The 13926-nt window shown below is 42.7% G+C and overlaps 1 protein-coding gene across 1 annotated transcript in view; it reads right to left on the reverse strand.

Annotated features, from left to right (window-relative positions):
• Positions 1–7987: 7987 nt before the first annotated feature.
• The window catches only part of zgc:154142 (uncharacterized protein LOC555481 homolog), a 101054-nt gene continuing 95115 nt past the window's right edge, over positions 7988–13926 (reverse strand). Inside the window, exon 25 of the mRNA XM_039752697.1 lies at positions 7988–8366. Coding sequence (XP_039608631.1) covers positions 8169–8366 — 198 coding nt within the window. The 3' untranslated portion in view covers positions 7988–8168. The remainder of the gene's footprint in view (positions 8367–13926) is intronic.

The raw sequence follows: 13926 nt of genomic DNA on the forward strand, positions 1-13926 counted from the left end.
CTCACAGGCAGGTCCCTTTATTCTCAGGTGACCCATTGGCTTATGCAGATTTTATTAGGGCCTTTGATAACGCTGTTGGGGATGTGTTAGAAAACCCTCAAGATAAATTAGATTATTTGATCCAATTCACGAGAGGTCCTGCTCAGGATTTAGTTAAAGGCTGTGCGCGACTGCCATCAAGTCGAGGTTATTAAAAGGCCAGAGAGCAACTTAAAACTTACTTTGGTGATGAAGTATTCATAGCTGATGCATACATAGAAAAGGCATTGAAGTGACCTCAAATAAAACAAAATGATTGTGCAGCTCTGAGAGAATATGCATCCTTTCTTGATAGCTGTATAGACGCCATGACAAGTGCAGGAAGTCGTGATGCATTCAAGAACAATCCAAATATTCGCATAATAATCTCTAAGCTCCCATATACTTTACGAGACAAGTGGCGAAGCTGGGCTTTTAAATTTAAAGAAAAGGAAAGCGAGAAGGGCAGGTATTAATCAACTAATTATCTTTCTACATCGTCAGGTGAGGATGATGATGGATCCCTTTTATGGAGAAGTTACACAAGGTAACACGGAGAAAAAAGGAAAAGACTGACAAAAGTAGGTCTCCTCAGAATTATGGACAGAGATCGGCAGGTATTTTTACCACAAGTACTTCTGATGCTGATGAAAAGGAGACTAGAGAAACCTCGGTCAAAAAGTCTGTTAACGATACCTGTGCATTTAAAAAGCCTTGTGCTTTCTGCAGTGGCCAGCATATCCTTGCTGAATGTAAAAAAATTAAAGAACTGCCACATAAAGAAAGAATTGACTTTTTAAAATCTAAAGGTTTATGTTTTTTCGCTGTCTCAAACAGGGGCACCTTGGTAAGAACTGCAAAGAAAGAATGAAATGTCAGACATGTTCTTTTCAGCACCCAGACATCCTGCACATCAAAAAAGACAGTGGAGCAACATCTAAAGCTACGGCTAGTGTGGCAACATCTACTGAAAGGGAAACGGAGACTGGAACTTGCGCCTTTACTGGGACCGGAGAAGAATGCGCACTTCAAGTAGTTCCTGTCAAGGTAAAATCCAAGAAAAGTGAAAGGTATGTAGAAACATACGCCTTTATAGACCTCGGCAGTACAGCAACAAGTTGCACTGAAAGGCTCCAGAGACAATTGAGCCTTCAAGAGAGAAGAACACAAGTATTCCAAAAAACTATGAGTAACTATGATGATGATTCAAAGATGTTAACCCAATGTTCTGTTTTATCAGATTTACAAGTCTGTGCTCTCAATGATGTTGAATATATTGATTTGCCAAAGATCTTCACACAGGTCTCCATTCCAGTGAACAGAGAAAGTATTCCAATACAAGAAGATATCAATAAGTGGGCATATCTTAAAGAGTGTGGTGTATGGCCAGCCGTTTATCCCAGCCAATACCCCCAAGCCACCAGGTGGAGCTCTCCCTGCAGTATGAAGGTGCCCCGAAGACCTGCAGGGCATCATGGACATTGTAGTCTGTATCCACAGCCCTGCTGGATACCATGGGGGCCACTTGGAGACGCTGCAGGGAGGAACGATGCTTATTTACCCTACGCCCCGGAAGTTCGTCCGAGTCACATGGACAAGGGGAATGACGTACTTCCAGGGTGAAGAAAAGGACTTTTTTATCTGACCCGGAAGTGATAAGGAATCATGGACTGAAGGATGGGAAACACTTCCGGGTCAGGGACTATAAAAGGACTATGACTGGGTGGAAGGGTGGCAACGTGTCTGGGAGTGGTGGTGAGTTTATTAGTGATTATTGTGTTTGATTTAATGAGTATTGTGGAGAGGAGGGTGTTTTGTGCACTGTTGTGCATAAATAAAGTCAACATTTGGACTTTTACTTGGTGTCTGACGTTTGATCGGAGGGTTCAAGGGAGTGATAGCGCCCCCTATCTCTCACAAAAGGTACATCTATCTCATATTGACTCTGAAGTTGATCTTTTAATAGGAATCAACTACCCAGAAATCTTCAAGCAGTCACGAATTATACCAAGTCAAGGAGGTGGACCTCACGCCATGAAGACTGCACTTGGATGGGTGGTTGGTGGACCATACAAAGAGATAGATGACCTCGCAAAACAAAGTGGTAAGCTGCCCGAACATTCAATCAATCGTGTCCAATAACAGAGATTGAAGATATGTTGCTGCAGCAGTATAACACAGATTTTCCAGAGCGCTACTCTCAAGAAAAGGAGGAGATGTCACAGGAGGACATCAAAATCATGCACTCAGACAATGGAACAAATTTTATTAGAGCAGAAAGAGAGCTATGAGAAGCTACTAAAAAATTGGAACACAAAAAAATCAGCAACGGCTATACTTACATACTATACAAGAATGTCAAAAATGGCTTACACCAAAAAGAAACTTCGAACCAGGGGACGTTGTTCTAATTGTAGACAAAGCTACACCTCCTGGGTAATGGGTCAAGTCATCAAGACAATGCCAAAGGTAGCAGTCAGAAGAGTTTGTGTGCATACCAAAACCAGCACACTGGACAGACAGACCCGTGAATACACTGTGCCTGCTTCTAGAAACGGCCAATGTTTGAAATATGACATTTTTAAAATGTTTGTTTGCAGTGTTATTGCTAATGATTTGAAAAGAATAGTTAATATAAAACTGCGGTGGGTTGGCACCCTGCCTAGGATTGGTTCCTGCCTTGTGCCCTGTGTTGGCTGGGATTGGCTCCAGCAGACCCCCGTGACCCTGTGTTCGGATTCAGCGGGTTTGAAGATGGATGGATGGATGGATGGATAGTTAATATAAAAGTAATTGGCTTATATTGAAGTAAAGTATAGTAATTGACTCCGCTCCTGCATAGCCAATTAGGGGCCAGAAATGTAAGAGCCAATCTTAGAAAGTTGAAGTTTTGAGTTAAACTGATATTAATGTTTGCTAAATTTGAATAGAATATAAATGTCTTTCATAGTCATAACGCATGGTATAGTCTTTTAAGTTAGCAAGAGATAGAACCTTCTTACTGTAACTGAGAAACAGTGCGATAATAAGCTCAGTTGTGGTAAGAACAGATCCCAGTAAAGAGGGGCTTGAAAGACCCATTTTCTACTCGGAGATGGGATAAGCATACAGTTTTCTGACCGTTTAGAAATGGTTCAGAAGTGTTAAGAAAATAGTAACGATTTGAGAAGTAACAAGATTTAAGCTTTGAACTGAACTTTTCTTAACATTAATCTTTTCTTTTTTCTGTTATTTTAATTTTTCTTTTTGTGTGAACTGTTTTACTTTGAAACTTAACTAAACTTTTAAAAATGAAGACATTTTGCCTGTGGAATCATTTCTGCGCGTCAGGCTTTTTGTTGAATCCCATTTTTGGAGTTGAAGCTGCTGAATTTTAGTCATTTTGGGAAAACGCAGCTACAAGTATTTTTAGATAAAGGTGATATAATTGAAAAAAAAAATGATAATTTGACTTTACAATAAGTTGTTCAATGCTAAACATCATCAGATGTGCCCACCCTTGACTCTAATAGCAGGTACAGTGGAACCTCAGTTTACGAACGTCTCAGTACACGTACAACTCGGTTTACGACCAAAAAGTTCTCCAAACTTTTGCCTCAGTTCACGACCACACACACGGTATACGAACAAGCCAGTTTCTCTTTTGGTTTGTGCGCGCTGATGATTTCCGTACGTGTTGCATTGTTCTCGGTCAGACGTGCGTGCGTGCCTTCGCTGTGAACTCTTTGTGCTCTATTTCATTTCCCTTCCGGTTCGTACACGCCGATTACTGTATTTAAGCACGTTATTGTTCTCAGTCAGACGTGCGTGCTTTACCTGTGAACTCTTTGTGCTCTACAGTATTTCGCGTGCTTTTGCAGTTAACCATGGCTTCTAAGCACTGTAACCTCCTCTCCACCCAGTTCCTCCTCACTTCCTTCATGCCAGAACTCGACTCATGCAAGGTTAGTTTTCTTGGTGGTTTATGGTTAGTTTTTGTATTACGGATTTTTCAAATGTTCATTTTTCGGTTCGTAGCGTGAATTGTTGCAATGTTACTTTTCTTGGTTGTTTATTAAGTTACGGATTTTTCAAATGTTAATTTTTTTCCCTGTGCTTAAAACTCGTTTTAAAAAAAGTGTTTACAGCGATCGGGTTGTAAGGCTATAGCGCGAACTCTTGTAGTGTTAGTTTTCTCAGTTATTCAATGTTTTTACATTTAGTTTACTATTTTGCTGTGCATTCTATGGTGTAAATAACTATATTTGTGCTTAAAAATCTTAAAAAAAATATATTTACATACAGTTCCTATGGTCTGAAACGGATTAATTGTATTTACATACAATCCTATGGGGGAAATTGCTTCGGTTCACGACCAAATCGGTTTACGACCAGAGTTTTGGAACGAATTATGGTCATTCCACTGTATTACCCCTTCAAGTTAGCATTTCCTAACACTGTCAAGCAGTTACTGACATCGGCTAGGAGAAAGTTGCTCCCACTCCTGTTGAGTGTGATGGGCATCAGCCCGTTTCAAATCCACCCACAGTGGATCTGGGCTTTGACTCGGTCATTCCGGAACCTTCCTCTTCTCTCTTTCCAGCCATTCTTTGGTGGATTTACTGGTATGTGGCTGGGCTGACTCTCCACGATAGGGTGAGGAGCTCAGCGATTCAGAAGATCCTCAGAGTAGAGTTTCTGCTCCACCACATTAAGAGGAGCCAGTTGAGGTGGTATGGACATGTCATAAGGATGCTCCCCTGAAGCTGCTGCAGGTACATCACACTAGGAAACAGTGCAGCAGATCCACCACAGGCTGTGTGATGATCTTGTTAGGTTTGCAGTTTAATCATCACACAGGATTGAAAGAGATAATAACTTTTTAATAGACAGTACTGTACTGAGAGGCATTACTTTTACTGCAGGTTCTTTAGTCCACATCCAATCTATATAATGCACCCACTTCCGCACACCCATCCGTAGCGCATTACTAGTCATATTGTAAGTATTCCTTAATAGACCTTACTGATCAACTATCATTACAGGCTGGAGGATTTATGGAATGCCTGGGAATTCCCTAGGAAGAGCTGGAATCAGTAGCTGGGGACAGTGAAGTCTTCACTGACTTACTTGGCCTGTTGCCACCTCAGTCCTCACCAGGGAAAGCAGCTTCAGAAAATGAGATGAGATATACAGTTGCGGCCAAAATTTTACACAATGACACAAGCATTTCTTAAGTTTCAAAGACTTTTATTGACAACTAGCAAAATACCCGCGCTTCGTAGCGGCGAAGTACTGCCTTAAAATTTTTATTAAAAAGAAAATTAAACCTTTTTAAACTGAGGGAAAATATAACAAAAATTACTTGTTAAGGATCTCATTGTATACCACATTGTGAGTTCGGCCCTCCGGTTGTAATCTGACCAAGCTGTGCGCTGATCTTACTCTTGAGCATGTAACGTACAGTCGGCCATGTGAACAGTAATCTTGTCTCAAATCTCACAGCTTGGATTGCTGCTGTCGTAATCGGTTTGAGTTTCATGGTTTGTTTCAATTACGACAGTATTTGTAGGACTTGTGTTGAAGTGACATTCGGCATCTGTCAAGCGTTGTAAGCACACAACCGGTTTCATTGATAACTTCACATCCAGCTTTTGAGAGTTTAAACATTCATAAACATCAAAGTGTCCACTACTGAAATCGTCACCTGTGAGTCTAAGATGTTTAAGAGGCATTGGCGGTTGTCCAAAGGTGTAAAATATTTGGCCATTTCTGTACACTTGAAAGTGACAACCGAACAATTCAGCGGCAGCCATCAACTCACATGCAGATCCACAGGTGAAGGGCTTAAGCATTTCACTCTTCTAGTGCTCCTGTGTAGTCTAATTATCTCCTGTACGTCATCAGTCCACACCTTGAACCTGTCCCAGTCATTCAATACAGAAGACAGAATGGATATCAAGAGTGAGCCTGATATGGCCGTGCAATATGTAACACAGAGAATGGAAAAGGCAGGCGCCATCTCTGGGCATGGAAACCACTCGGTAAGTGACAGTTCTTTGATCGATGGTGATCACCTCGATAGACGTGTTAATGGGGGTACGGTTGGAATGATAAAGGAAATGGGTACCTGAACAATGTAAAGTAAGTCTAAAATACCTACACAATAACTACAATCATAATAAACAAACAATAAAACAGCGGAGAAGCCGTGGATTAAATAAAAAGGCTGCAGTTATCAGCAGGGAGACGTGAATCCCGTGGCGAAGCAAGGAAAGGAATGAAGAGACCGGAGCGACGGACGGCCTTATATAGGCAGGCAGCCAACAACGTGGGAGGTGTTGGGATGGGGGACCCAACGCCACCTCACACGGTGACCAAGCTGCAGGCTATGGACATATATATGTACGTAAGTAGGATTCAGTTAGCGTTGGGAACCTGCATCTACCAAATTTCTTGATGATGGGGCCATAAATAAGAAAGTTCAACATGGCGGACGTTGTTGACTGTTATGACCGTTACGTGTAGAATTTTGAAATGAAACCTGCTTAACTTTTGTAAGTAAATTGTAAGGAATGAGCCTGCCAAATTTCAGCCTTCTACCTACACGAGAAGTTGGAGAATTAGTGATGAGTCAGTGAGTGAGTCAGTGAGGGCTTTGCCTTTTATTAGTATAGATGACACAGAGTCCATATTTGCAGTGTTGGCCCTTCTTTCTTTTTCAAGACCTCTGTAATTCCCCCTGGCAGGCTGGCAATCAACTCCTGGGCCAAATCCTGACTGATAGCAGCCCATTCTTGCATAATCAGAATTGGTGGGTTTTTGTTTGTCCACCCGCCTCTTGAGGATTGACCACAAGTTCTCAATGGGACTAAGGTCTGGAGGGTTTCCTGGCCATGGACCCCAAATTTCGATGTTTTGTTCCCCGAGCCACTTAGTTCTCAATTTTGCCTTATGGCCTGGTGCTCCATCATGTTGGTCACCAAACTGTTCTTGGATGGTTGTGAGAAGTTGCCCTCGGAGGATGTTTTGGTCTCATTCTTTATTCATGGCTGTGTTCTTAGGCCAAATTGTGCGTGAGCTCACTGCCTTGACTGAGAAGCAACCCCATGTGACATGAAAAGGATGCTTTACTGTTGGCGTGACACAGAACTGATGGTAGCGCCCCTCACCTTTTCCCGAACAATCAGATAGGGGATTCATCAGAGAAATGACTTTCCCCCAGCAGTCCTCAGCAGTCCAATCCCAGAATATCAGTCTGTCCCTGATGGTTTTTCTTGGCTTCTTTGCTGCCCTTCTTGGCAGTCACAAAGGCCGTCCACCAAAAGTCTTCACCTCACTAACACCTGCCTGCTGCCATTCCTGAGCAAGCTCTGCACTGGTGTTGCCCCAGTCCTAAGCCATGAATAAAAAATGGGACCAAAACATCCTCCGAGAGCAACTTATCTCAACTATTTAAGAACAATTTGGTGACCAACAATGATGGAGCACTGGGCCATAAGGCAAATGTGACAACTAAGTGGCTTGGGGAACAAAACATCGAAATCTGGGGTCCATGAACAGGAAACTCTCCAGACCTTAATCTCATTGAGAAGCGGGTGGACAAACAAAAGCCCCCAAATTCTGACAAACAAGCATTGATTCTGCAAGAATGGGCTGCCATCAGTTAGGATTGGGCCCAGAAGTTGATTGCCAGCCTGCCAGGGAGAATTGCACTCAGAAACACTGCAAATATGGACTCTGCTCATAAACTTCACGAAACTGTCAATAAAAGCCTTTGAAACGTATGAACTGCTTGTAATTCTGCTTCACTATACCAAGAAGACCTCAAAACACTGAAGCAGCAAACTTTGTGAAAAGCAACACTTGTGTCATTCTCAAAACTTTTGGCCACAAGTGTAGAAAAACTATACATATCACCTGAGCACAGCAGAGAGCATTTCAATCACTGTTTATTTCTTATTGTGCCTTATAAGGCAGATACGCTTAAACCGTGTTTCCCATAGTCCCCTGGCATCGGTGTTGGTGGACTTCCTAGCACATGCTGAGAGTCTCTGGGTAATCTGGATTTTCAGCTCCACTAGGATGCATCATTCAATCCGCTGGCTTCTGTTGGGTGGCGCTCTTGGATCAAGCCGTCCACCGTCAAACCAGATGAGTGTCATTCAGCGTTATGAGGATGCGGTTTTATTGTAGATGAATTTCTTAATGTTGTCTTCTATCCAGTCAATATAAAAGGAGACCCTGGTGAAGACAGAAGGTTTTTTCTCCACCAAACAACCGTTTTCAGTGAAGCTGGATATTCCTTGGACTTCCCACAGTTTCCTGTTAAACGACGATGGGCAGGCCAAAGGTCCTCCTGAGTCACCCTGTATTAAGAAAGAAAGGCACGATAACATTAAGAACATGGTGTGATAATGATGGGCCTTTAAATACCTGTTCACAATTCTTAGAGAGGTATACAGTAGCCGTCCAAAGGTCAATCATGGAATATCAAGTCGGGCAAGTCAAGTGGCTTTATTGTCGTAGTATCCATGTCAAAGTCAAAGCGAACTTTATTGTCATCTCAACCATATACAAGCATACAGATTGACGAAATTGTGTAGCTCAGGGTCCACATTGTAACAATATGAAGTGCAAATAATAAATTAAAAATAGAATTCAAATTTGAAATTAAAACACAAACAAGACAAGACATTGTGCAAAGACAAGATAAAGAAGTAGCATAAATATTGACGTGTAGTAAGCAATATGAACATTGATACAATGTATTGTATTTGCAGTCTAGATACATAAATATAGTCAACAGATATGTAATATAATATAAATAATAGATCTAGATAATACAGAAATGATCAGTGGGTGATAATAGTTGTTTAAGACATGTAAACAATGACAGGTCAGAATGTTTCACAGCAGAAGGATATCAAGAGTGTCGAAATCCTTAAAGGTCGGTATGAGATTTTCATTTCTTCTCTACCTGCCCGCTCGTCTTTGCAGGACTTGCATGTATAAAAGTTCTGTTTTTATGAGGTGGTTGAGGCCGTGTGGAAGATCCCAGGGGGCAGCCTGGTGTTAAGGAGTCTGACAGCTCGGAGGGAAAACAGTCTCCTGCAGCCTGGCAGGCCTGGCTCTGATGCTGCAGTATCTTCTCTTGGATGGCAGAAGTGTGAAAAGTCCATGTGAGGGGTGTAAGGGCATCCTGCTCAATGCTGCACTGCGTTTGTAAAATATGTCCTGTAGTGAAGGGAGAGGCACCCCAATGATGTTCTCTGCTGTCTTCACTATCCTTTGCGGTCGGATATGTTGTAGTTGCCATCATACCAGACCGTGATGCAGCTGGTCAGGACACTCTCAATGGTGCCTCTGTAGAACATGGTGAGGATGGAAGGGGGAAGACGTGCTCGCTTCGGCCACCTCAGGAAGTGTAGTCTCTGCTGGGCTTTCTTGATTAGTGATGAGATGTTATGCGTCCACATAAGTTCCTCAGTTATGTGCACACCGAGGAACTTGGTACTCCTAACAGTCTCCACATCTAAACCGTTGATGCTGAGTGGGATGTGGGCAGGATGTGATTTTCTGAAGTCCACGATTATCTCTTTTGTCTTGTCATCATTGAGAAATAGATTGTTGTCACCACACCATGTGGACAGCCGTTCCACCTCATCTCTGTATGCTGTTTCGTCATCCCTGCTTATCAGTCCCAGTACCGTCGTATCATCCGCAAACTTGATGATGTGGTTGGTGTTGTGCGTGGCGGTGCAGTCATAAGTCAGCAGGGTGGAGAGCAGAGGACTAAGCACACAGCCCTGCGGCGCTCCAGTGCTCAGTGTGATGATGCTGGAGGTGTTGCAGCCCATCCAAACTGACTGGGGCCTCTCTGTCAAGAAGTCCAGGACCCAATTGCAGAGGGTGATGTTCGGGCCCAACCTGCTCAGTTTTACAACCAGCTTTTGAGGGATGATTGTGTTGAAGGCGGAGCTAAAGTCTATGAATAACATCCTGACATGTGTGTCTTTTTTCTTCCAGATGTGTCAGGGAGAGGTGAAGGGCAGAGCATATGGCATCCTCAGTTGACCTGTGTATGTATTGCAGCATACAGTGGTGCAAAATAACATCCCCCAGGACTGCACACGATAGTAATAAATAAGATATTAACTAGTGATAAAAACCACAGTCGGAACAAATGTACTGCAAATAAATAAACTACTAGGAGAAGATCTAAGGGGCAGGGGGCATCACAGAGTTCAGACAGACAGCCGTGGGGTAGAAATGGTTGCAGTAGTGATGAGCGATTCCCAAGTGATTCTTTCTTTTGGAACGACTCTTTTCAGCGTATCATACAAATCGATTCATGGGGGCTCAATCTGAGTGTTAAAGAGCAGGCGTGTGTCAAGCGTGATCCATCAGCGTCTTTCGCCGACACTGATAGAGGTTTAAAGCACATGCACAAGAACCGCATGAATCGCAAATCTTGACTCGCATCACTTATGAGTTTAACCTTTTGTGGAGGAACATGATGAAGAGTTCAAGATGTTACCCTGGCCTCTGTCATGCATGTGTTTTGGTGGATCACCCTCCTGACTTATCCTGGGGTAGGCAATCCCATGCTGGGAGAAAAGGGGGGTGCTGTGGCCATCACTAATGGTATTGTCTTTTTCTGTTCCCGTAGTCAGGAGAAGACACCCAGTAAGGGGGACTGACTCCGCCCCCTCCATTCAGATCTCCATAAATCTGTGGTGCTCACAGAAAGTGGCGTCTCATTCTGGGCCGACACTCAGGAGAGATGGGCCGCCATACCAGACCTGATGACCTTACCAACTGTTTATTTTTGAATTACGCTTATGATATACTCCATCGTGCGCTGTTTCTGTTTAAAATGTCACATTGACAATTAGGCAGGGTGACCCTGCTGGCTCCCCAACATTTCTTGTCACATCTTGCATAACCACATCTCCCAGGATTGGTGGGATGAGTTGGAACAACAATTTCGATCTGCAACTGAGTTAGAGGATCATTGCTGTTGTCCTGGTGGTGGACTCCCTAGGACACTATAGGACACCACAGGACACCGTCAGAGGTTCTGTAGAGTCCATGCCTGAGCGGCACACGGAGGAACAGCAGCACATTGGGCAGGTGCTCAGAATGTCTTGGCTCATCTGTATGTACAGCACACAGTATATACTGTATGTTGATTACTATTCGTACTTTTGTGTGTGTGTGTTATTACTGGTACTGTATTTTTATTAAATGTTCTGAAGAGACATGTTAATAAGAATCTCATTACACTGAGTACACGTGACAATAGACTTGAACTTTGAACTTGAAATATATTTTTTATTGTTGGATTACAGGTGGGTGACGTGATCTTCCTAAAATCACGCAAGCCTGAATTGGGAATTGAAGTTTAAGTCCAGCTTCTTGGACAATCCACCACACTGATTCAGACAATTGCTGAGTAATATTAACTAGAGTGGTGGCACAGTGGTTAGTGCCAATGTCCCCATAGTCATGGGTCTGTCACCTGGTTGTTGTCTGTGTGCAGTCTGCTAATTATTGTGCCATGATAGCGTCCTTGGGTGACCATATTCTCTTTCAAAATGCCACGAACTCCATACTCCTATTGTCATGTCTCCCTCGCCTGGTTGGAGTTTAAATTTATGGTTGATGTCCCTTTTGTTCATTTTTAATTCTTTGATATATGTTGATTATGTACATCATTCTTTATTTTTGGTTTTGCCCATGTGTATCTTTGCTATGTTCCATGTGTTTTGCAGGCAGGGGTCACCTGCCAATTACTGCCAGGAAATGCCCTGCAGCCTATATATCTGGAGGGTCTCCCACAGTTCCTGGTGGTCCATTGTGAATGCACTCAGGAGTTGGTGAGTTCTTGGGCCTTTTTCTGGATTTTTCGACCTGTTGGCTCAATTTGTTTGACCTTGCCTTTGATTTTGGGGATTTTGTTCGCCCTTGGTTTGCACTTGCTGGCAACTCATTTTTGCCTTGTGTGCTCTACAGAGCTTACTGTATTTACAAAGTGAAATAAATTATTTTATTTTATAGGTTTGGTCTTTGCCTTTACTACTTGCTGGGTTTTGATGGCGATATCCCAGTGGAATTTTAATTATTCTTATTAATATCTCCTTCCTCCTCTTCCTCATTTCTCACCTCTGCGTGAGGTCAATGTGCCAGATCAGCCTTCTCCATACAGCTCTGTTCTACACCTCCTCCCCAGCCAGACCCCCTTTACCTTCAAATCTTCTTTTACTTAATCCATCTGTCTCCACTTTGACCTCCCTTGCTTTGTCTTCCCCTGGACTTCCACTCCCATCACTCTTTTGCCCACATATTCCTTATCTCTCCTCATCACGTATCCATACCACTTCAGCCTAATTTCCTGTACTTATATAGATATTCCTTTCACTTTCGCTGTACCTCTGATGAACTCATTTCTTATTCTGTCCTTTAATTGTCACTCCACACATCCATCTCAGCATCCTCACTACTGACACATCCCACTTCTTCTTCCGCTGTGCTCCCTTGGTGGCCCATGTCTCAACTGCATACATCACTGCTGGGCTTACCAGTGTCTTAAAAAGCTCTTCAATCTCACAATACTCCTGATAGTCTTCCAATTGTGCTTATGCTTATCAACTGTGAATCTTTTATTAACTGTACATCATGGGCTTCCTATTTGCAGCATGTGATCTTTGTTTTTCCAATATGAATCTTATATTTTCTAAAGTAAATGTTGGATTCCTTTTGAAATTGCTATGATCAAAGACAACTGCTATGCTAGAGGAGAAAAGTTAAGACAAAATATATATAAATATGCAGGTGCCAAGGCTAGCCTTGTTATTGTGTAGGTAAGCAAAGCAATTCATGAGAGTAATTAGTCAAGCTCAGTTTGTGGTCTCACAAGAATCCCCCCATTTAATATCCAGTCCTGGGACAATAGCTAAGGACTAATTTTTCATTGCTCTGGACAACAAATCTTCTGTATCCTGCTTTGATTGTTGTTTCAAAGACAGCCACATATGATGTAAGTGGAATAAGTAGGAGCGGAGGGAAAGAAACTCGAAACTCACAAGTTCATTCAAGACCTTAAGGCCTCAGATCCATTGATATACAGTTGTGGCCAAAAGTTTTGAGAACGACACAAGTGTTGGTTTTCACAAAGTTTGCTGCTTCAGTGTTTTTACATCTTTGTGTCAGATGTTTCTATGGTACACTGAAGTAGAAGTACAAGAATTTCAGAAGTTTCAAAGGCTTTCATTGACAATGACATGACGTTTACGCAAAGAGTCCATATCTGCAGTGTTGGCCCTTCTTTCTTTTTCAAGACCTCTGCAATTCGCCCTGGCAGGCTGTCTGTCAATCAACTTCTGGGCCAAATCCTCACTAACGGCAGCCCATTCTTGCATAATCAGAATTGGTGGGTTTTTGTTTGTCCACCTGCCTCTTGAGGTTTGACCACAAGTTCTCAATGGGACTAAGGTCTGGGGGATTTCCTGGCCATGGAGCCCAAATTTTGATGTTTTGTTCCCCAAGCCAATTAGTTGTCATTATTGCCTTATGGCCCGGTGCTCCGTCATGTTGGTCATCAAACTGTTCTTGGATGGTTGGGAGAAGTTACTCAATGGAGGATATCTATCAATCTATCAATTATATAATGCCTTTCACATCTATCTATCTGTTATATAGTGCACATGCGAGGCAGCTAAAAGGCTCAAATGAAGGTAATTTTATGCCAGACCAGGGGATGGCAGGGTGCACTGATCCTTTCTCTTTATCATCGGTAGACTGACCACAGGAAATTTCACCTGGATTTGATGACATCACTTCCGGTTCTGGCAGTGATGACATCACGTCCCCTGCCTGACTTTAAAACCACCATTTTTGCCTGTCTGTTTGTTCTTGTTTTTGACT

The sequence above is a fragment of the Polypterus senegalus genome, chromosome 4, assembly GCF_016835505.1.
Source record: "Polypterus senegalus isolate Bchr_013 chromosome 4, ASM1683550v1, whole genome shotgun sequence".
In the NCBI taxonomy this organism is placed as follows: domain Eukaryota; kingdom Metazoa; phylum Chordata; class Cladistia; order Polypteriformes; family Polypteridae; genus Polypterus; species Polypterus senegalus.